This window comes from Choloepus didactylus, chromosome 6 (genome assembly GCF_015220235.1).
Source record: "Choloepus didactylus isolate mChoDid1 chromosome 6, mChoDid1.pri, whole genome shotgun sequence".
NCBI classification, from domain to species: Eukaryota; Metazoa; Chordata; class Mammalia; order Pilosa; family Megalonychidae; genus Choloepus; species Choloepus didactylus.
The window spans coordinates 60686366-60711099 of record NC_051312.1 but is presented as its reverse complement, the minus strand read 5'-3'; the positions used below and the strand labels follow the sequence as shown (position 1 = coordinate 60711099).

The window sequence follows — 24734 nt, the reverse complement described above, 5'->3', positions numbered from 1 at the left end:
TGCCATCATCCCATACCCTTGTCTCACACTGTTAAACTCTAACTCAGGCTTTCACTGTACCTTTTTATTACTTTCCTAAAAGTGAAAAACTTGGGTGAGAGTGTCTGATTAGCTGAGCCTAGGTCATGCTCCATATAATAACTCCCAAGGAGTTGGGAGAGGGAATATATGTCCTTACTGGCTTTCAGAGTGGGAGGTGGGGCCCTGTCTCTCACTTACTTTGGAATTCCCTAAAATAAGACTAGTGTTTGAATGCTGGGCAGCCAAAAATGACCAGTGTTCATAACACAGTCTACCTCTGTTCAGATTCCTGCTTGTGATTCTAACCCCTGTCCAGAACTTGCAAGGTCCAGGACAAAGCCCAGTTTAGATAGTTATGTTAGACACCACTGCTTTGGACTATGGAGAATGAACAACCAGATCAAATGAGGAAGGTCACCCTGGCCCAAATATCTAGGATGCTGAAGTGGCCAGTGTTATGGATTGAATCATGTCCTCCACAATAAACCCCAGTTCTGTGGATGTGAACTCATTTGTAAATAGGATTTTCAAAGATCCTATTAGTTAAGTGAGGCAAAACTGAATCAGGGTGGGCCTTAATCTAATATTACTGGAGTCCTTAGAAGCAGAGGAAATTTGGAAACAGAGTTGGAAGAGTAGGAGACAGAAAAAGATGGCCATGTGATAGAGGTAGCAATTGAGTTACAGATTGCCTGCAAGCCACCACCAGAGCACTACAGACCTTAGAGAAAGTATGATTCTGCCAACACCTTCATTTGGGGCTTTTGGCCTCCAAAACTGTGAGACAGTATGTTTCTGTTGTTTAAGCCAACTAATCTGTGGTACTTTGTTACAGCCTGAGAAACTAAAACAATCAGGGTCTGGGCTAGGAGACTGGTTATACTGGTGAGATACAGTGAGCTCTCCATTTACAGTAGTGGCTGTGGACACACAAATGAAGACATGCATGAGAAAAATATTTGGAAGGCAGATGGAATGATAAGAGGTGATGACTAATCTGGAATCTGAAACAAGGTCAAAGCGGACAGTCAGATTTCTGACTTGAGAGAGGTGTTTGTGTGTGTGTGTGTGTGTGTGTGTGTGTGTGTGTGTGTGTGTGTACACGTGTGTAGGTACACTGATACCAGGGAGAAGCAACGGTCAGGTATTGTTTCTGACCTATTTGGTGGTTGGTGAATGGGTTGGGGACTAAGGTTTTGACATGGTGAGTTAAGGGTGAAGATGTCCAGTACGCAATTGAAAATACAGGTCTTGGACAGGGGCGTGGGTGGGGCCGCGAAGGTCAAGTCTGGGATGCCCATTGGCTGAGGCCTGGGACATGGGTGAGTGCATATCCATGATGAGTAGGAAGAACGCCGGGGGTAGGGTCCTGGTGATTCCCAACATTTGAAAGGTCTCTCAGCTTTGCATACAGCCCAGCATAGGGTACTTGCACTCGCGCCCACACGCCAAGTCGGGCCTAGCCCAGGCGCAACGTTCCCCAGGCCCCGCCCAAGGGGGCGGAGCGAGACGGCCGGGCGAGGCGGCCGGGCCGCTCAGTAGCCCGGAAGACCAGACCTGGTAGGCGCAGGCGTTGCCGCCTGTGACCCCTGGGCAGCCCTGGGGAGGGGCGCCCGGCGTCGTGTGCGAGGGGTGAGGACCCCAGGGAACGCGCGCCGCCTGGATGCCTGGGGCCGCGGCACTGGGCGCGGCGTCGGCGGTGGCGGCGCTGGTGGCAGCCCTGCTCCTGCTGCGGCGGGAGGGCGTGGGGCCGGGGGCCGGCTTCAGGTAACCCCTCCGCGCAGGGGACTGGGCTCGGCCTCCCCACACCCTTTGTGGCACCCGGGCGCACCCTCCTGCCCCGGCCCCTTTCGTTGGGCCGGTTGGCTCAGGTATCAGGGCGCTTCGCCCTGCAAGCCGTGACTCGGCACTTTCCCTTGAGCTCAAATTGCAGAGGATAACATCATCCTCCGCCCGAACAAGATAAACAGCCCCTGTTCCCCAGGGTGAGGACCGGTCATCCTTTAACATGCTAAGACCAGCACCTGTCGACGTTATTTCCTCAGCATGGCAGAGACAGAGGCGCTGCCTAAGCTTCGGGAAGACTTCAGGATGCAGAATAAGTCTGTCTTTATTCTGGGCGCCAGCGGGGAAACCGGCAAAGTGCTCTTAAAAGAAATCCTGGCACAGAGCCTGTTTTCCAAAGTCACGCTCATTGGCCGGAGGAAGCTCACCTTCAAAGAGGAAGCTTATAAAAACGTGGTAGGTGTTTGAACTGGGACTCAAAACAATGTTTCCCCAGTGATTCTGCGGAGTAAACGTATTGCGGGCCTAAAGGCTGCACAATGCTGGGCCACTGGTGGAGGCAGCTAATGATGGTCAGCATTTGGCCAAGATTGGTCTGTGAGACTCCGCCCCCCCACCCCGCTTCCTGAGTCCTAGGTTGTAGGCTCAGCTCTGCCTCTCCCTCGCTGTGTGGCCTTGGGGAAAACCCTTCTTCCCGAATTGACCCCTCGAAAGCAGGGCCTACTGGTAATGAGAGCTGGGGAGACAGAGAAGAGCCATACAATCTGGGTTGTACAGCCAGTCCGGTGTGACCTTGGGCAGTTTTCCCAACCACTTTGTTTTGAGTACCTGCCCTCCACACTTCTGTTGCTGGTGAATCTGAAAATGCTTTGTAGAGTGGAAAAGATTATGACAGTGAAAGGTAAGGTGGTTCACTTACAATAATTTGCCCTGCCTGACTTCCCAGGACTGCAGGCTTGTGCCTAGAAATGGAATATATGGTTAAGAAAATGTATATGGTTAAGCAAATGATATATCAGACTTCAATCTGGTGAGAGCCTTCAAAATATCTGGTCTGAGCTTCATTGTAGATTCTTTTCTCCATTTAAACTGAATTATCTGTGACCTGTAGCAAATTAAACTATATAGTTTGTACCTGAGACACCACAACTACAGAGCTCAGTCCCACAGGTTTCAGAGGAGGGACATCTGAATAACAAGTGGTACTGCAAATAAACGTTCTCGATTCCTGCAGTTCCACATTCATATAATTTTTCATATGTCTGTGGTCCATTAGGACTTATTTGTTTACAATGAACATCTTTGCTCAGGTAATATGCAACTGTTAGACTTAGGCAGGCTTAGGCAAGAGATACCTTGTCTTCATAATCTGGCTTTATGAGAGGTGCCAGATACTCCTGATAAGTAGATACCAAAATGAGTTCTGTGCTTTGATAGTCAGGTTTTGGTGGCACATCTTTTGACTGTGCACTTTGTGAAAACCTGTTTTCTTCAATGTTGTATACAGTTCCAGGAAAATTCTTGTGAAAGATTTGATGGTTGGGAAGGAAAGCAACATTTTATTTTAACTCCTGGATGATGGGAACTTCTTGTCAACTTTTTAATTTAATTCTCACATCAAGCTTGTGAAGTTAGGTGGATGTTCTTGAGTTTCAGTGTAAATGAGAATTACCTGGGATGCTTGTTAAAAGTGCAGATTCTGATTCAGAAGTATTGCAATAGGACCCAAGAATATGCCTTTTTATCAAGCACCCCCTGGTTGATTGTGATGCATGGTCCCTTTATTGGATTGAAGGAAAGATTATCATCCACATTTTATAGCTGAAAAAACTGAGGCATATTATAAATAACTTGACCACAATTGCATGAATACTAAGTAGCAGTGCCAAATTTGATCCCAGTCTTTGACATTCCAAACCCTATCCCCTGCCCCCTCATTACAATTCATTGGTTCCTTTCTGGTAAGATACAGAAAGTTCTTTTCTTTTTCCAGAGAGAAATTTAAAATTGAAGCTGACTTTAGAAATCTAGATCACCCCTAGTCCAAGTATGTTTCCCATGGGCAAATAAATGCAATGCTGATTTTGAATTCAGATTAATTGCCTCTTGGTGGGAGAAAATGAGTTTGCACAATTTGATGTTAAGTGGGCAGACCCTTGGATAATGTTCTATAATTTATTCTTCAAATCTAGAGGTACTTTTTTTTTTTTTTTTTGTAACATCAAATTATATACAACTTTGTCCTTGTCTAGAAACAAGAAGTGGTGGATTTTGAAAAGTTGGATGACTACGCTTCTGCCTTTCAAGGTCATGATGTGGGATTCTGTTGCCTGGGTACCACCAGACAGAAAGCTGGGGCGGTAAGGAAGGAATGTACCCTTTTTCCTTCTTCCTGGCCAGTAATGTCCTGGTTCTTTTGGGTGTGTATGCTTGCTGCAGTGCTTAAATGTAAATAAGCTCTTATCGTTTAAGAGTCCACATACTGCCCTAGACTTTGCTTTACTTCTAATAATGCAGATAAGTTTGTTCATTTTACATCAGATTAATTCTTGAACTAAGTGTTTACAGGATCTTCCCTCTTGTAAATATTGCTGTCACCTACATCCCCTATGGCAAAACATTAGTTCTGAGTAAAAGTAGCTGACTTATGCTCTTAGCAGTAAGCTATTCTTTTTTCTTATAAATGTTTTAAACTTGAGGTGTTCTTTCTCACTTGAGTGATTTGCTTCAACCTATTTTCAATGCCAAACTTTAAACTTCTGGGATAGAACATCAGAACACAGAGGCACGATACAGCCAGCCTCCGGCAATGACTCAGCCTCTAGTGATGATTCAGTCCCAGTAATGATTCAGCCTTAACTGACGTAGAACTGTTTTAACTTAAACATTTTATTTTCTTAATAATGATGTTCTAAATTGAATTGGCCCCTGTCCAGAAGTCATAGTTGACTACATAGTTAAAAATCATGGTTTATCACGTATATCCTGGGCAAGTGTTAATAGATCTTATTTAATTATACCTTGGCTATAGTTTATCTCTCTTGACAGAAATTATTTGCTGTGGCTGAACATGTCTGTTAAATATGCAGGACTTCTATTCTGCCATGGAGGCTACCCGGAATTTATAAACGAGCCTTATGTGTCAAACTCATTAGAGAAGCCCAAGGTTAAGAACTACTGGTTTATTTGCTGGACCTGCAGTTGGTTCAAAGCAGCAGGGACATTTATAAAAATGCTGGTGTGTCCCATCCCCCATGCCAGCTGGTGCTAGTAGTGCTCTTTTGTGTGACTCTTGAAATTTACTACAATCAATCTGCAAAGTAAAGCCAGTTCATAATGAGTCATCAGATTCAAGGTAAGGAATCAAAACAGAGATTTTGTCCCCTAATGAAACTGAAAAACTTCTGAAGTTGAGAAAAATAGGTTGTTCTTGAAAACGGATCAGAGGCATTTTTGGAAACAGAATTGTTTAGGCTCTTTTCCAGTGGTTTTATTTTTATTAATAATTAGCAATCCATGCGATAAGTCCATTGAGAGTGGAACCCAAACTTTATGTGAATCCTGCATTGTGCTCTAAGTTGTCATTTGTCAAAGAAAAACACTGCTGTTGAAAGTCCCTCATTGCTTCATGGGATGTCCTGTATTTATTCAAAAGTATAATTTTAAAGATTGTACAGCAGCGTGGAGATGTCTGAGGAGTGATGACTACAAAAAGCAGATTCCAGCTGGCATCTGCCTTATGATTGCCACTATATATGTATGGATGAGGACTGGAAGAGACCTCCCCAATTAAAGATATTTGCTATGTTCCAGTAGTGGAGTGTGTTCAGAGTTTCTTCCTTTGTGTGTCATTAAAAAAAAAAAAGAAAAAAACTTGAAAAGAAAAGAGCTACTGGTTTATACCAAGGGATAATAAGCCTAGATGCATTTCTCTGTGCCTCCTTGTCCATTCATGGTGATTGAAAGATTCTATTTACGCTTCCAGTAGGGACCCATTTCCAAATCATCTGCAGGTCTACATGCCCACCCTGGAATACAGCTGGGCGTTGAGTTCTGTGCTGGGAAGATAGATTATAGAAAAGTTTGACTCTCCCTGAAACTGGCTCATAATCTCTCCTAAAAAGGATCATTTTCCTGCTCGGCAACTAGTGCAGTCTTTTCTGACCCAGGGATAAGCAGTGTGCCCTTCAAAAGCATTGAAAAACTTTTATTCTAAACCACTGCAGGTTTCACTGTCTCAGATGCCAGCCTGATGTTGGTGGTGACTCAGCAAATAAAAACTCTGCATTAGGCATAGAGCAGTCAGTTTTCATGACATAAGGCAAATTGCATTCTAGGATGCTCCAGGGAAAGGTCCAATTCGCTTTGCTGCGTTCAGATTGTGTGATACTCTTGTAATCAGAGGAATCGGATGTCTTCACTACCCAGAATATACCTATATTTTTAAACAGGGTTTGCTTTCCATTCCTCAGGCAACTGAATATCTTTTTGTTCTCCTTCAAATTCCGCTTGAAAAAGCAAAGATAATTAATGAGAAAACAAGGGAAAAGACTTATAAATCAAATATAATATCAGAAATGAATTCACGCTTAAATGGTTTAAGAGGATCAGAAAGTGCGTGGACTTTTCTTACAAACAAGGTCTCTCTTTTTTAATCTGAAACTAATTTACATTGGGTGCAGTATAAAGTTTGGAGGTTATTAAAATTTTAGGCAATTTAAAAGAGGTGACAATTTACAAGTTACTAAGTAACTAGTTATTTGAAGGGGTCATGAATTTCCGACTTCCTTAGATGGTGTTGTGGGTTAGCAGTCCTCTGTGAAAGAGGGAGTTCACTGGCTGGTTTACCAGATGGATAGTAAAAAACTGGTGGCAAGCCTGGTGTCATTTTGTGCCTACTCTGTAACTGAAACACCTCACTTTTTTGCTTTAGCAACCTTGAATCTTAGAACTTACGGCTTTCTGTCTCAGTTTTGAAATCCTCAGAGCAGCCAGCTTATTATGCTATGATCCTCAGTCTACCCAGATGTGGTTTGGAGCTATATGTACCCCAGAAAAACATGTTCTTAAACTTAATCCATTCCTGTGGGTGTGAATCCATGGTTAAGTAGGACCTTTTTTTGATGAGGTTACTTCAGTTAAGGTGTGACCCAATTTAAGCAGGATGGGTCTTAATCCTATTACTGGAGTTCTTTATAAGTGGAATGAAATTCAGATAGAGAGAAACCCATGGGGAGCAAAAAGTTGAAGGAATCCGGGAGAGAAGGGAGAGTCCAGGAGAGGCTGCCATATACACTGCCATGGGATAGAAGAGCCCAACATCAAGGATCACTGGCAGCCAGCCCCAGAACACCAGTCTTGGGGAAAAAAGCATTGCCTTGATGATGCCTTGATTTGGACTTTCTCTTAGCCTCAAAACCATGAGCTAATAAATTCCCATTGTTTAAGCCAACCCATTGCATGGTATTTGCTTGAAAGCCAAGGAAATTAAAACACCAGGTTTCTGCTGCTGAAACTGGTGCTAGGGATAGATGGGTTAGCTTTGCTCAGCTGTTTGGAAAACCATTTCTTTTAGGGTTAGCTGGTTAGATGCTGTGCTGGTTTCGATGTATTATATCCCCCAAAACGCCATTATCTTTGATGCAGTCTTGTGTGGGCAGGAAATGTATTGGTATTGATTGGGTTGGAGACTTTTGATTGGATGTTTCCATGGAGATGCGATCACTCAACTATGGGTGAGATCTTTCATTGGATAATTTCCATGGAGATGTGGCCCCGCCCATTCAGCATGGGCCTTGATTAGTTCACTGGAGCACTATATAAGCTCAGACAGAAGGAGCGAGCTTGCTACAGCCGAGAGGGACACTTTGATGAATGCACTGAGAGAAGCTGAGAGAGAAGCTACGGTTTATGGAGCTGAGAGAGAAGCTACAGCTTATGGAGACATTTTGGAGACAGCCTTTGAAAGCAGACTTTGGCTTCCAGAGAAGCTAAGAGAGGACAAATGCCCCAAGAGCAACTGAGAGTGATATTTTTGATGAACTGCAGCCTAGAGAGGAACATCCTGGGAGAAAACCATTTTGAAACCAGAACTATGGAGCAGACGCCAGCCACATGCCTTCCCAGCATAACAGAGGTTTTCTGGACACCATTGGCCATCCTCCAGTGAAGGTACCTGATTGTTGATGACTTACCTTGGACACTTTATCGCCTTAAGACTGTAACTGTGTAAGCAAATAAACCCTGTTTTATACTAGCCAATCCATTTCTGGAGTTTTGGATCCTGGCAGCATTAGCAAACCAGAAGAGATGCTAATCTTCCTTTTCACATTCACGGGCCACAGTTAACTAATCAATGCAGTGGTTCCCCAATTTGGCCCTGATCCATATCTACTGGATCAGAATCTCTGAGATCGGAAGCTCAGAATCTGTAGTTTTAGGTGGCTCCCTGGAGATTCTGATGTAGTCAATCCTGCTCTTGTTGGATCTGCTTTCAGGAAGCATTGGGATTTATTAGTCCTCTTTACCTGTTGTTGCTGGTTCTTTCCTTACCTTAGTGAACCACTTGAGTACAAGTGAGGGTTGATCTACAGTGACTTTGAGTGAAGAGCAAACACACACAGATGCCACTGAGAATAGTGCACTCTCCTTATTTGTATTACAAGACAGATTTGGTTCATGAGTCTGTGTGGTTTAATGTGGTTTCATCTCTTCATTTGTCTTCTCACCTGTTGGGAGTAGGCCCCTGCAGTCCAGGTTTTTGGATTCTGTGGAGTGGATGATGTCATTAATGTAATTAATGTGGCTGTTGTAACATTAATTAGGCATCATTAGAATCTCATGGCTTCTGATTCTAATGGTATACTTTTCTAATCAAGGGTTTTGCAAACTAAGACCTGCAGGCCAAATATAGCCTTCTACTGTTTTTATATTTTTAAATGGTTAAAAATAATCAAAAGAAGAGTTCATGACACACGAAAATATAAGAAATGCAAATTTCTTTGCCCATAAACAAAGCTTTATTGGAACACAACCACATTCGTTGCTTGATATATTATATGGCTGCTTTTGTACTATAATGGCAGAGCTGAGTAGCTGCAGAGGCCTATGGCCTGCAAAGCTACAAATATTTTGCTATGTAATTCTTTACAGGAAAAGTTTGCTGATCCCTGTTCTATAATTTGATGTCTAGAAGGGGCCTTGTGACTAGATGGTTCAGCATACCCACATCATAGGCCTTCTTTGGATACCCAGTAGCTGTGGTGTGACCTTGGATATGCCAGTTAGCTTCTGTGGGCCACCACTTCCTTGTCTATACTGAAAGGGAGGTGACCACTGGGGTCCCTGCCAACTGCAAAATTCTTTGGCTCTATGAAAATAAAGAGAAAAGAATGCTTTAAGTGGAAAAAAAGTTTGGGCGAACATACAGATTGATCTAGGGATCCTCATTATCTGTTTGATTTTATTTTTCTATCCAGGTCTTCCCTGCCCCAAAGAGAATAGGTGTGTGTTGACATCTCTGAGTCAGCTGCCAGGCTTGACATTTAGGTTTAATTTTGAAGCCCTTAAAAACTGTTGACCCCCTTTGCTTTTAAGTTTCATTCACCCACTGAAAGGCCACGCATTAGGGTGGGGGAAGTGAAATTCAAAATTTAGTGAGCTTGGAAAAACTGCGTATTTATAATCAGCTTGAGGGCTCAGAGGATTTGTGAAATCGTTTTGGATTAACAGCCATTGATTGCTAATAAAACAGTATTTAGCTTTGTCCAGAGAACAGCAATGGAGAGAGGTATGGGCACCTTGTCAACAGGGCCCATTGAGCAGGGATGATGGGCTGAGTGTGGGGGTCTCTGCAACAGCGTGGGTGCTCGTCCTTCAAGGAGCAGTTGTCATTTGTTAGCGGGGCCAGTGAAAGGAAGGACGCCAGCCTCTGATGGCTGGGGTGGCATTGATGTGCCTTAGCTGACTAACCAGATTGAAAAAGTCCCATGGTATTTATGTCACTTTAATTTCCATCAAACAATTGGAGAAGACAGCACTCTATTAAGGAGAGGTTGATCCCCAGAACTAAAGCCAAATAAATTAGGGTCTCAGTTTAATCAAATTACCCCTTTACTGGCCCTGGATTAAGTGAGAGAGGCAGCGTCAGTCTAGAGACGTGCGATTGGCTGAATCTTTCTCTTTTTTTAAAGATGCTGATGAAAGAAAAAGCATTTTAACAGAGGCAACTATAATAATCCTTCTAAGCAATAATTCAAAAAAAAAGGAATTTATTTCACTAGTCAACTATGTAATTTTATTGTGAATAATGAACCTCATTAAAATCAGGGTTCTGGTGAATTTGAGTGAAGGGAAGAAATAGAAGTGGAAGAAAAACAAATTCAGTGTTGTAGAGTTTTCTACATAGTTTTGGATTGTTTTTCCTGGAAAACTTTCAGCATATATAAAATCTCATTTCGGAGGATGGTTTTGAGGAAAACCATCCCTGATAGAGATATGCTGAGTTTTAAAATTGGTTTGTTTCACCCTGATTTTAAAAAGCAACAGTAGGATTTTCAATTACATGTAAGGCAGGTTAGTAGTTAGATGTTTAGTATTGCATGTCAAAAGTATACAACACAAAAGGAGATGGTGATGATTCATGGCTGAAGAGAAACTTATGTTATGTGAAGTAAAACAGAAAAATCACACTTCCCTGCACATAGTGGATGTAGTTAAAATGCTCTTGTGAGTAATGAGAAGGGAGTACAAGGGAGACTTTTGAGGTCCTGGTAAAGTTCTACTTCTTGATCTAGGAGCCAGTTACAGAGGCATTTTCAGTTTATGAAAATTCAACAGGCTATTCTCTACTGACATGTTTATTTTTCCTTTATGATATACTTCAATTTAAAATTGAATTCTGCATTAGTTTCCTATTGCTGCCATAACAAATTGCTTCAACTTTAGTGTCTTAGCACAGATTTATTATCTTCTATTCTGTAGGTTAGAAGTCCAACATGGGTTACACAGGGCTGAAATCACAGTGTAGGCAGAGCTGAGTTCCCTCTGGAGGCTCTAGGGGAGAACCGGTGTCCTTGTCCTCTTTGGCTCGTGGAGGCTGCCTGCATTCCTTGGCTCAGGGACCCTTTCACCATCAGTAAGACCGTCACATTACACCAACTACCTCTTCTGCCTTCCTCTTCTGCTGTTAAGGACCCTTGTGATTTCATTGGACCCACTTAGATAATCTAGAATAAGCTCCCTATTTTAAGGTCAGCTGACCAGCAACCTTAATTCTCCTTTGCTATGTAACCTAACACATTTGCAGGTATGGGGATTAGAACGTTGATATCTTTGCGGGGCCATTATTCTTCCTACCACAATTACAAATTAGTCATTTTCATCACTTACAGGGAGTATGGGATACAAGGCAACTCCTGCACAGTGGAAATAATACTGATGAGAGAGTCAGGAATCTGTGCTCCATTCTTAGCTCTCACTGAGCCAGCAGTTCAGTGGGGTCTTATTCTCAAATGTACAAAATGAGGGTGTTGGATGCAATATTTCCTAAGGTCTCTTCTAACATTCTATAAAAGATACACATCTCCACACCAAATAAAACATTTAGGATCAATAACTACCATAGAGCAAATTTTTAATAATAATAAAAAAGTACTGGTGCAGTAACCCAGTCTTCAGATTTGGAATCTTCATTATAAGACCTCACTATTTAATTGTGTCTATGAATTTTTACTTGAACAGAATATAAACTTGTCTTCAGTTGTCTGGGGTTTGAGTATGCCAGAATTTATGGTGGTCCTAAGAAGCTGTTACTACATGGAATTCCCTTTTCTGGGTAAAGGCACATGTCCTTCAGTTAGATTCTGAAATGAGCCTATATTGTATTTGCATTATCCTCTCCCCTCCCTTTCTATTGTTACTTAGTCCCTTTTTTTCTGACTGCATTGGTCTTTTCTCTATTATTGCACCTTTATTCATTCATTTAAATTTTTTGAGCCAATATTTGCTGGCCATGTGCAGATGCTGAGATGTAAAATAAGAAGAAAGACCAGCCACTACCCTTACTAGATTGGTCTACCCCTTAGTATAAGGGTCTCTAAACATTTTTGATTATGCACCCTTCAGGATATACTACTAGCTAATATGTAAGATATTTTGTAAAACATACACAAAAATTGGAAATTAAAATAGTGGGCATCTGCTCTAGACTTTCTTATTATAGTGTCATGCTTTCAAACCCTACCATATTTGAGTTGACACAGAAAAATAAAGAAACAGAGGAGGGGTGTGCAAAGTTGCAAAGTTATTAAAAGAGAAACGTAATTAAAAAGTTTCCCAGCCTGATTTCATTGTTCCCTTTGTTCCTTATGGATTTGTTGTGTGTCTGGATTTCAGTGTCCCCATCCTTGTTTATTCTTTGCCTTTCAGCCTTGCTGCTAAAGATGTTATGTCTATCGTGAGGACCATACTTGGAGCATTTCCCAGGGTCTAAGCTTGGCATTCATGTATTGCTTGCATGCGTTTCCCTTAGATTCCCCATCCTTCCAGGCCTCCTAGCCTGCCCCTCAGACTAAGTAGTAATCTTTAAGATGAACTTACAGCTTTTTGGAAATAACTCACTTCCTTTTCCCCCTCAGGCAGGTTATGTTCGTGTTGACCGAGATTATGTGCTGAAGTCTGCAGAGCTGGCAAAAGCTGGAGGGTGCAAACATTTCAACTTGGTGTCCTCTAAAGGAGCTGATAAGTCTAGCAATTTTTTATATCTGCAAATTAAGGTTTGTGCACATTTCTTTTATATGCTTTGGAGAAGTCTGGAAATTGGCAGTACCAAATAGTAAAGTTACATTGAGTGCATTATATTATGTACTTTTTATAGCTACAGGAACTGTTTTTGCAGAGATATTTTTAGGACACAGGAGTGATTTGAGAGATAATTTCCAATGTCTTACCTCCTACTGATTATTCAATAATCAATGAAATGAGATGTGGTGGCTGTGGCCTTGAATATCAGCATGGAATCTTACCATTGGAAACTTTCAGGCAGTGATTCGTATACCTTTCCCTCAAAAGTTTCTGTAATGGCTGAGGAGAATGAGCTTTTGCTTCTCTGGGCACTTGGAGATATCTAGCCTGAAGCAGTCTGCTAGCTACAAGCTCAACCTTCATAGAAGTCTTGTCTTTTATCTTTAAAAAGGTCATGCACATTTTCCTATTGTCAGGACTATATATATATCCTTATTTATTTTAACAAAAAAAAAATTTCCATTTACTTACCTTAAGTAGGATTGTTGCTGCAGCAAGGTGGCACATGTGTGCTCATAGCTTTTTGCACCTCCTGATGGCGTCTCCAGGCTCCCATGGTTTAAGAAGCATGGCCTTAGAGGTCATTCAGAGGTCATTGGAAGACCTTTCTAGTGCGCTCTTATTCTGCTTGAATACCTCCAGCCCTAGGGAGTTTACTATCTCTTTAGCCAATCCTTTCTATTTTTGGTCAGATCCACTTGTTAAAAAAGTTCTAATATTGAGATGAAATGTATTGCTATGTAAATGGTAGCTGTTTTCAATTCTGCCTTTTAAAAATAACAAAAACAAGTCTACTTCTTCTTTTGCATTGTAGCTTTTTAAATTAATTTGGGGATTATGGTTGCATTAATTATATTTTTTCCAGGCTTATCACCTTTAAGTCTGTGCCCCATTCTTTACTAGTTCCTGTCTGTAGCCTTTTTACCATCCTGCTCACTTTGTTAAAGATGAACTTTACAATAGTGTCATGCCAGAATTGCAGTGAAACTACTCCTTTTCATGCTACTTTTAAAAAAAATGAAACCTAAAACATTTTAGTAACCATCTTTATCATTTTATTTGTTCATGATCAGCTTTTCATAATGAAAATTCCCAGATCTTTTTCACATTGTTTACAATTGAGCCACATCTCCCCTATCCAAAAATAGTATTTTGAACCAAATGAAGATTAGTTTGCCACCAATGAGGTTGAAATTAGTTATTCATATCTTAAGCATCTTTTGAAGACCTACCTCATGGTGGGTTCTGTGTTAAGTTTTGGGAATACAAAGATGAATGAGATGAAGTCCCATTCTTGAGGGGATAAACAGACCTATAAAGAAACAGCCATAATTCGTTATGGTATGTGCTCTAAAAGTACTACATTTGAAGTGCAAAAGGAACATAGATAAAGGAAAAATCCTAAAGAATTGGTCATAGTATTAGCAATAGACATTCAAGGTAGAAGAAATGGCTTGAGCAATGAATGGCATATGGCCTTCATCGTGTATCTCGTATGTGAGTGTCAAATGGCTAATGTACAGAAAATAAGGCTGGAAAAGTCTTTATTGAGACTTTATTGAGAACCTACTACATACCTAACCTTGGATTGAGAACATTAACTACATACCTAACATTGAATTGAGGACATTAATTCATGAGAGAAGATCCATATGCATACTTGTTAGGTGACATTATTGCTTTACTTTACCAATTGATAATGGTAGTGTTTCAGTTTCATTGTTAGGAGTTTAGAACAATCCTCAAAAGAAGATGATAAAAGTTTATACCTTTTGTGTAAGAAAAAATTATATTTCCTCATCTTTAAGGATAAAGGCACTAATACCAACTCTTTGGGTTATGGTAATGATGAAATCAGATAAAACAATAATAGCTAACATCTATTAAGCCAGGCATCGTTCTGTGTATTTATGTGGAAACTGGGTATAGTGATATTAAGATCACCAGCAAGTAAGTGGCAGAGCTGAGCTTTGAACCCAGGCAGTCTGATAAGAGCTAGAGCCTCTGTTGCTAATACCTGCAGAAGAATCCAGCATAGTGCCTGGCCCATGACAAGCCTTAGCAAATATTAGTAAATGCCAACAAGATTGAAAGAGAATTCCAAGTTCACTGGAGTCAATGTATATTATCTGCAGAATGAGATTATAAATTAGATTAATTAAAAGGACAGAAAGGACAAACAAATGATCCACCATAGAATGATGTTGAACAATGTAGTTGCTTGTAGAATTTGGAAGGATGATCTTTCTTTAATAATCCTTTAATCTACTGTGTAACCTAGCTAATATTGCTTGTATTCTCTGCCCCCTTGTATGTGAACTTCTCCCCACCCTAACCCCAATCTTAGAAACTCCTTTGTTGGTTAGAAACATTTATTCTTCTCGATGACATTTCACTCTGCATTCATTATGGGCCTGCTGTGGGGGCCCCGTTCAGTTGCTTACTTTTGAGGGCATTCTGCTAGGTGTTGTGGTTTGTGGAGCACTGAGCACTAGACTGTTCCGGTTTCTTTGAGCTTCAATTTCCATTTATGTTAAATGGGGGAAAATACCACTTCCCAGAGTATATGATATTTTATTATTGGGGATGGTCCTTACCCTCCAAGAGTTAATAATCTGCTTTTGTTGGGATCCCCAAGAGCACCCTCCAGGTTCAGAAGGACTCACAGTACTCAACATAAAGTCATATTCATGGCTATGATTTATCACAGCAAAAGGATATAAAGCAAATTCAGCAAAGGGAAAAGGTGCATGGGATGATATCCAGAGGAAACTGGGTACAAGATTCCCAGTTCTTTTCCAGTGGAGTCACACAGGACTCCCTGAATTCTCCAGCAATGAGCTGAGACAACACAGCTGAAATGTTGTCTACTGGAAGCCTGCCAGAACCTGGGAGTCCAGTTTTTATGGGGGTCAGTCATGTAGGCATTCTCTGCCTTGTACATACCAAAACTGCAGACTCCCAGAAGGAAAGTAAGTGTTCAGCATAAACCGCATTGTTTGTACATACAGTTAGGCACAGTGAACTACTCTTGTTTTTTTGTTTTTTTTTTTAAGAGGAAAAAAACTTTTATATAACATCTTTAGGTTGGTCAAGTACATTATTTTTACTAAACAGCATGAGTCTCTACTACATCCATGGTTAAGTATTTAAAAAGTGCCACTGTCAATTACTAAGCTCCTTTAAAATTATCTCAGCAAGAGAATTAAATTCTAATCTAGGATTCAACTTCTGCTTTACAAACACTTAAGTAAAGGAATCTTATAAAGTTGCCAAAACCCACAATTCCAAGCAGTAATTACAAAAATTGACGAAGCACCTTACAAAGACACCTTCACCCTGAAATGAGTGTCCAGAGGAATGTTAATTCCTTAATCCTATACTAGTCAAGGTTAAAATATTTACATCATTCTAAAAACATCTTAAGCTGTATTATAGTGCTATAAATTCTCCTTTTAAGGACAAAAGTAGTAAGTTGAATTTCCTGGCAGTGTTCTGAAAGGAAATACAGTCACTTAAAAAAAAAATCCATAGTAACTAGTGGTTTGCTGATTTTTGTTCTGAATTTTTAAATTCCAACAAAGCATTGCTTTGCAAAAGTTCTTTTAGCCCAAATTCAGTGTCTCTGTTTTGATCTCTTTGTAAAAGAACTCTCTGTTCATCCATTCTTTTTGCCTGAGATCGTAAAATAAGGCTAAAAAGTCCTCATCTGGTACTGTTGGTCCTTTTGTGGCAGCCGGTGGTGGTGTGCACCTTTGGTCATCTAATCTGGACCCCTAACATTTTACAAGGATGTCAAAGAAGTCTTCATCAGGCTCTTTGTTGTCATTAGTCATCAGGTGGCCAAGCACTGATTGGTTATTGTTTTGCATCAGATGAAGTCCTGGCAAATTACTGAAACTGGCTCTCTGGTCATCCAGACGGCGACTGTGAGCTGCCAAGAAGATCCAAAAACTCATCTGTATTGGGGGATACCACAGAAACAGATGGTGCTTTTAGCATCATTTTGGGGGGAATGGAAGAAGTTACTGTTGAAGCTGTTCGGCAGTTCTTTTCTTGTAAGCAACACCTCTGATCATCCATCCTATTGCTTTGAAATTGGCTTAATAAGTCAAAGAAACTTTCATCTCCAATAGCATCTGCACTGATTTTCCTCTGAGAATTTGGAATTTGGTGGTCAATGAAATTACTGGCATCTTGGAGAACTTTAGTGGAGGAATTAGTCTTTTATTTTTTCCCCTTCAGTCTGTTGACAAAGAGTAGCTCTGCAGAAGGTTTGCCAATAAGAGGTTTTTGTTTAGCAAGAATTTCACTATTCCAGGTCTGAACCTTTTGTGGTGTTAACTTCATAAGTTCCATGTTTTCCATACCGTGGCGGCATCCTAACTTGGGGCGAGCACCATGCAAACTGTTATTGATTTCACTAGCTTCAGACATGATGGAATGATTTGTGCTGTAGCTCAGACCAAGAACCATTTGAAGATCTGAGAGATTCAGTTGTGCTGTTAGTTCACCACTTCTATCCCCAACCTCTCTTGAAATTTCCAAGTGCTTTTCAGCAAAGTGCATTGCTTGATAATGATTTCCTAGTGCTGTGTACACATTTCCTAAGCTCCAACATGCTCTTCCTTCACCAACTTGATCATTTAGCTCTTGAGCAATTGCGAGGTGCTTCAGATGATAATCAATGGCCTTTTCATAGTTTTGAAGTAAAGTATATGTGTTTCCAAGACTGTAACAAGACTGTGCTTCTACAGCTCTGTCTTTAAGCTGTCGAGCCAAAAGTAGTGTCTTCTTGTAGTAATCAGAGGCAGTGTCAAATTCACCAAGAAATATATATGCATTTCCAAGGTTGCTATATGCTCTTCTTTCAGCTGCTTTATCTCCAAATTCTTTTGCAATAAGGAGACGCTGTTCATGAGCTATAATTGCATCCCTTAAGTTGCCAAGAAGGTAATGTGTGTTTCCAAGATTTCCAAAGGCACATCCTTGAGCTGCTCAATCACCCAAAGCAGTCACTAATGATAGGTTTTCCTCATAATAATCCACAGCTGCATGCAGAGCATTTCTCACTTCTGGAAATTCTCCTGCATCTTGAGGACCAGGACAACCAAAACTTTTCCCTTTGGCATGATACACATTTCCAAGATTGTAAAGTGCTCTTGCTTCTCCCACCTTGTCATTAAGCTCTCTGGAAATATCTAGGTGTCGCTGACAACAAACTACAGCTTCCTCAAAATTCCCAAGAACTTTTAAGGTGTTTCCCAGGTTACCACTAGCTTTGGCTTCTCCCAACTGGTCTCCAGTGGTCCTTGTGAGAGTTAAATCATGATGATGGTATTCTAATGCTTTTGCATAATCATGCAAATAGAAGTAAGCATTGCCCAGTTGGCTGTATATAGTACTGAGTGTTTTTAGGTCTTCAGTTCCAACTTGCACTGCAGCTTCAAAGAATGACACACCAGTGCGACAGTCTCCTGATTTACAGACGTTCCCCTTCCAAGGCCAGTTTTAGGCAAGAAGCTTCCATTCTGTAACGAACATGAAAAGAATGGTCTTCCCTCATGCTTATCAAATTTTCCTCCATCGAGTCATATTATAAGCTGAGTAAAATATGAAATTATTTTATTTTGTCCCAATTCAGTTCTTTATAATGTAGAATTGTTTTCAGAACATGGTCCAGTTAGTACATTAATGAGTTGGTGTTAATACATCCTAAGCTCCTGCTTCTTCTTTATTAATAATGAAAGGAGGTCAGTGTCAGACAGCATTAAGGTTCAATGTGTCCCAAATCCTTGCATCTCTGGCCCTCTCAGCAGCACTGCAGCAGCATTTCTCCTGCGGGCTGGCGGGTCCCGGGTACTCCGCGAAGCTGCAGCAGCGGCCACCTCGGGCAACCCGCGGGCGGCCGCTCCCGCAGGCAGGTCTGTGCGCCGTGGTCCTGAACTTCTCTTGAAACCCAAGTTCCCATATGCCAGCCAAGGGCCAACCTTGCAAGCAGCCTTTCTAAGGATTGCAGTTTCAGGCCTGCCTGCTATGTTACATTTTTTTCTGAACATTTGCTAATAGAGACAAGATACATCTTTGTAAAAACTAAGAAACTTAGGCCCACATGAAAACCTTTACATGAGTGTTCAGAGCAGCACTATTTATAATAACTGAAAAGTGGAACCACCCAGACGTCCATCAACTGATGAATGGATGAATAAAATGTAGTATATTCATACAATGGAGTATTATTTAACCATAAAAAGGAATGAAGTACTGATACATGCTATAGTAAGGGTGAACCTTGAAAATATGTAGCTTATGAGGGTTCACAATGTGATTGGGAAAGCCATGTGGATCACACTCCCCTTTGTCCAGTGTATGGATGGATGTGTAGAAAAACGGGGGCAAAAAAAAAAAAGCACCCAGTGTTCTTTTTTACTCTAATTGTTCTTTTTCACTTTAATTTTTATTCATATTACTTTTGTGTGTGTGGTAATGAACATGTTCAAAAATTAATTTTGGTGATGGATGCACAACTATATGGCGGTATTGTGAACGATTGTACGTTTTGTATGACTGCATGGTATGTGAATGTATCTCAATAAAATTGAATTATTAAAAAAAAAACAAAAACAGAAAGTAATGTAGATGATCTTGTGGGTCTTTTCACCCACTGGAACTAACTGTAAACCCAGAAAGGTTCACGTCTACTAGCCTGTAACATTAGTTCTGGACTAAAGGGAGGTTGTTCTTTTTATTGGTGAACTCCTGACATGTTAATTATCCACTCTGGATCTGTTTTTTTTCCTATTGTTAAATTTTTTTATTATTATTTTTTATTTGTATGTTTATAGAATCTTTTATTTTATTCTTGCCTGTCTTTATTTTATTACTCATCCACCCATACACTGGATAAAGGGAGTGTCAGTCACAAGGTTTTTATAGTCACATGGTCACATGATAAAAGCTATATAGTTTTACAATCATTATCAAAGATCAGCTCTACTGGATTACAGTTTAACAGTTTCAGGTATTTCCTTATGGCTATTCTGATACACTAGAAACTGAAAAGAAATATCTAATGTGGATCTGTTTTAATATCTGTAAAATGAGAGGACTTAACTGATTATGCAGTCATTTACTCATTCAGTAGCTAGTTTTTTCCAATTACATACCATGTTTCAAAGTTAAATGATCTCTTTCTTAACTTCCTAGTCTCTTTGGAATCTAAAATCTAAATAAGAAGATTTAAGAGTATTAAGACCTGCAGAAGTAGATTAACCTTCAAAACTCCAAATTATTCTCTTAAGCTTTACAGTAAATTGGTCAAGATTAAATACTGAACATGTGTTTTTTGTTAACAGGGAGAAGTGGAAGCCAGGGTTGAAGAATTAAAATTTGATCGTTTCTCTGTATTTAGACCTGGGTAAGTATTCATCTGCTTAAGAATACACCACTGTTGATTATTCCTTAGAAGACAGTTTTTCACTTGAAGAGGCAGACAATTAAGATACATGATATGTAAGAAGTTGGATGGAGGTAACTTGCTTCTCTGAAGGACCCACCTCTTGGCTTTGATAAAAGGGTTAGACAGCTGGTGGTACTAGCTTAAGAATAGTCTTGAACTTCCTGGGTAGTATTTGCTGCCTTCTTTTTTCAAACTCTCCTTTTCTACCAAATAAAACCTTATACCTATTGTAGTCTAATGGCAATTTATCATCTCCTCCCGTTTTTCTTTCTCTCTTTAGAGTTCTCTTATGTGATAGGCAAGAATCTCGCCCAGGTGAATGGGTAATTAGGAAATTCTTTGGCTGCCTACCAGAATCTTGGGCCAGTGAATACTCGGTGCCCGTGGTGACCGTGGTTAGAGCAATGCTGAACAACGCAGTGAGGCCCAGCACCACGAAGATGGAACTGCTGGAACACAAGGCTATCTACACTCTGGGGAAAGCCCAGTGATGGCTCTCTAAAGCCATGAGCACAGTGGAGAAATGCTTTTTATTGTAAACCTCAATACCCGTCATCAAATTAATAATTTCAGGTTTAAGGGAAGTCAGCCTGCTTTAACCTTGTTGTTTCACTATTCTCAGCCATCCAGATCCAATGATGAAGTTACTGTACTCTGCATCAGTGGTTCAGAGCCTGGTTGTGCATGTAGATCACCCAGGGAGCTTTAGAAAAATGGAGATTCATAGGCCCTACCCTCAGACCTTTTGTATAAGAATTTTTGGGGTGTGGGCAACAGGAATTGTTTTTTTTCCCTTCTTGTTTGTTTGTTTTTAATGCTCCCTTGGTGGTTCTGATGCCACCAACTTTGTTAATACTTGTCTGCATCTTATGTACCTTCGATACTATGCATATGAGCTCTAAGTTACCCAATGCTAACTGTAATTGTACAAATGAACATTGTGCCTTTACTAATTCTTTAGACTATATATAATAAAAATGAACTTTCACAACCGAGATTATATAATTTATGAGGAGAATTAAAGAGGGGAACAAAAATAAATGGACAAGTCTTGGGTACCTTTTAGATTGTTCGAAAATGCTCAAGTCTGAAAGGCCAGTGGGATGATAATAATGGCAGCTAATGTTTATCAAGCGCTTGCTAAGTGCCAGCACATGTGTTATCTGTCCTTTTACCCTCTAAACAATCTTTATAAGGTGTTATGCTCATTATCTCCATATTGTGGATCGGCAAACTGAGGTTCATTGTGGTTAAGCGTGTTGCCTAAAGGCCCAAAGCTGAAGACATGAACTAGAAGTGTCAGAGTCGGAATTCTAACCCAGCTCTGCCTGATCCCATGGTTTGTATTTTTTTTTAAACCACTCTGCAGGAGCATCCTGTATCTGTATATTTTTAGGGAGTTCCAGTTAATTGTAGATGAATAAAATTGAAATATTTGGGTTTCTCCATCAGCCTAGGTTCCTTATAATGACTAACCACAAAATGTCTACATAGCCAATAACCTTTAAGGGCTCAAGGTGCTGCCCTGTAAAAACCACAGAAAAGGAAAGGAACATTCAAAGGATCAAAGTCAAGAGGACCACACAATGCTCATTTCCATCATAAAGGATAGTGGTGAAACTCGTATTAACTTCTATGGGGGGGGGAGCAAAGTTATTTGATTCAATTTTTACAGGGTCTACTTATGCCAAGTACATTCAGAGAATCATTGGACACTGAAGAATAAAGTCTACACCCTTTAATACAGGGTCATGTCTGTCTTAGTTTCCTAGGGCTGCTGTAAGAAATTAAAAAAACCTGGCTGGCATATGACAACAGAAATTTATTTTTATAGATCTAGAGGGTAGAAGTCTGAAATCAAGGTGTCAGCAGGGTCATGTGCCATCTCTAACCTGTAGAGAGAATCTTTTCTTGCTTCTTCTGGCTTATGGTGTTGGCTGGAAATCCTTGGCATTCTTTGGCTTATAGATGCATTACTTCAGTCCCTGCTCCTCCACCTTCACATGGCCTTCTCTCTGGTGTCTATGTCCAAATTTCCTCTTCTTATAAAGACACCAGTCATACTGGATTAGGGCCCATCCTAATCCAGTTTTGGCCTCCTCTTAGTTAATCACATCTTCAAAGACCCAATTTCCAAATAAGGTAACATTCACAAAACCTTGGGTTAGGACTTGAACCTATCTTTTTGGGGGGCACAGTTCACCACATAACAATATCCTTTGAAGGAAGTGGATGCTCCCAATATCAGTCACGCAGGAAAGAGGCATATTTTAGGGCAGGGTGGGATCTTGGAATAGGAAAAAGATGGAACATCTTCTTCCTGCCAGGTGGGGCTCTCTTGGGGCTGAACTCTGGGGAGGCTACGTGTGTTTTGGTGGTAACAAACGTGGACTCCAAGTAGTAAGGCAGCCCTTTGGGAGAACCCCATGAGGGTATGCTGAGGCCCAAAGGTTCTGGAAGCAGCTAAACCCAGTGGCCAGTTTTAAGTTATTTTCTCTATATTATTTCCTTACTCACAAACCTTAAGGCAGGTTTTGTTCAACATTCTATTCTGGTCTCATTGTGAAGTAGGATGATGGGGAAGGGTCTGTGTTCATCCTTAAATAGAGACAAAAGCAGCCCTCTCCTGAACCCAGCATTATGGTGGGGAGAGAACTGCAAGGGACACAATTCTAGTCCAGTCACCCCTCCAATATGTGTGCTACCTCTTTTACTGTCAATATTGGGTGCTTACCTAGTTTGGGTATTACTAAGGGATCCAGCAGGTTTCCCCTCAGATGTTATACAGACAACGAGAAGATGGCCTCACTGGAGAGAGAAAGGGTTCACATTGGAAAAATGAAAGGAAAAGTTTGGTAGGCTCTCGTAATGCAAGATCTTGAATTCATTAATTCATTCAGCAAATGCTTACTGAGTACCCCTTATGTGCCACTGGGCACACAGGCCAATGACAATACTCAGTGAAAAGCAAGTCTAACCAAAAGGAGTCAACAAATATTCTGGCAAACCATTGTCCTAGGATGTAAGGAAGCTTCAAAACTTGTATTCGATGGGTGCTATCCTCTAGGAGTTTACAGTTGAAGAGGAATACACAGAAGTGTTTAGCAATAATATAAGGCATTTTATTAATTAAATTTATTGAGAAGCTACTCTGGGCCAGGCTCTGTACTACAGGCCAGGGAAATGAAAGTAAGGAGACCTTGCCCTATTCTCATGGGGCAAACAGAGTAGTGGGTAAGACCCCCAAAAAAGGAAAAAAAAAGAAAAGCAAGCAAATGGTAGGTGCTAATAGAAAGAAATTAACAGGTTGCTGCTGGAATAAGTGAAACTACTTTAGAAAAGGTGGCCTGGGAAAGGCCTTTCTGGCTGATACTAACAGGAGGACCTACTATTTATACAGCATTTGGCAAAGGCCTTGAAGTGAGAAAATGATGAGCACCAACTAAAGGCTTGAGGATGGAGCTGGGTGAAGGGTTAAGTAGAGCTGGAATGCTAGGAAGGATTACGTAGGGCCTGGGAGGCCGAGGTAGGTAAGTTGACTGGACAAACGTGCCAAGCCAGTGCTGAACTCAGACTGGATCTTGTAACTCTACCTGCTACAATGACTGCTGCCCATGCCCCCCCCCCCCCTTTTTTCGGGTTAATAGTGGACATTTTATTTTATTTATAGCACTCCAGAGCTGAGGTAAAACATGAATTCCAGTTGAGATTGCATGAATGAAATCAAAGTATTGTATGTATCTTCTGCTTCTAGTCCCAGAGTTGGCACAGTGCTTGGCATTTTTTGGATAATTAAAAGTATTTGTAGAATTGAATTGAACTGTGACAGAGTACTCCAAATGGAGATTTTAGTTTTTGAGTGGTGGAAAACAGAATTTGAATTTTGAGTTTTCCAGCAAACATGGAAAGTGACAACAATCTTAAACACCAAGAAAACTAACAAAGGCAGGTATACATTTTTGAAGTGCTAAACTGTGCCATAAAATGCACATATAAATAGACTCTTCGTGTTTCTCCAGCAGGGAACAGCCCCCATTTTGTAGTTGAGGGAGTTGAGGCACAGAGAAGTCAAGTAACTTGCTCATCATCATATAGTTAGAAAGTGGCGGGACTAAGATTCTTTAAACAGAGGCAGGCTAACTCCATAGTCCATTCACTCTCTTAACCACTGTATTTTAAGGACTAAAATCCTTAAAACAGCCCGAAGGCTTTGCCGCGTCTGGTTTCTACAGTACACCTCAACTGGCTCGTGCAGTTCTCTGTCCCCACTAGCGCCTTGCGGGGACCACAGCCGTCCCGTGGCTCTTGCTGCGTTCGGCCTCCTCTGCCACCAGAGGGCGCGCACGGGCCGACTGTCCCTCCACTAACCGCTCGCCTACCGATGAGGACGCGACGCCGACAAGAAAACCGCCATGGCGTCTCTCCGCCTTGAACTCGGGGTCGCCGGCGGAGACCTCCCGCTAAGCCCTGTGGGTCTACAGGAGTCAAAAGTCACGTCCTAACTGGGGAAATTAACACTTCCTACAACGCTCACTCGGCGCGCACTGCCCCAGCACTGCGGCAGGAACAGGGCCCAAGCTTTCGCCCCGCCCACCCCGGCTCACCCCACCCACCCCGGCTCACGTGATCAACACGAAGCCTCGAGGCAGGAAGCGCTCCCAGCCAA

The 24734-nt window shown here is 41.1% G+C and overlaps 1 protein-coding gene and 1 pseudogene across 3 annotated transcripts; one reads left to right on the top strand and one right to left on the bottom strand.

Annotated features, from left to right (window-relative positions):
- Positions 1 to 1522: 1522 nt before the first annotated feature.
- Positions 1523 to 21063, top strand: HTATIP2 (HIV-1 Tat interactive protein 2). 3 transcript variants are annotated; one of them, XM_037840227.1, is made up of 6 exons: positions 1523 to 1581; positions 2067 to 2262; positions 4059 to 4166; positions 12444 to 12581; positions 19965 to 20026; positions 20349 to 21063. In XM_037840227.1, the coding sequence occupies exons 2-6, from the start codon at positions 2068 to 2070 to the stop codon at positions 20557 to 20559; spliced, it is 714 nt and encodes a 237-aa protein (XP_037696155.1). In that variant the 5' UTR covers positions 1523 to 1581; position 2067; the 3' UTR covers positions 20560 to 21063. The 3 variants fall into 3 exon arrangements, with proteins under 3 accessions (XP_037696155.1, XP_037696154.1, XP_037696152.1); XM_037840226.1 differs by having other exon boundaries at positions 1526 to 1653; XM_037840224.1 differs by lacking the exon at positions 1523 to 1581 and adding an exon at positions 1649 to 1788.
- Positions 16128 to 18277, bottom strand: LOC119537684 (annotated as a pseudogene).
- Positions 21064 to 24734: the final 3671 nt, after the last annotated feature.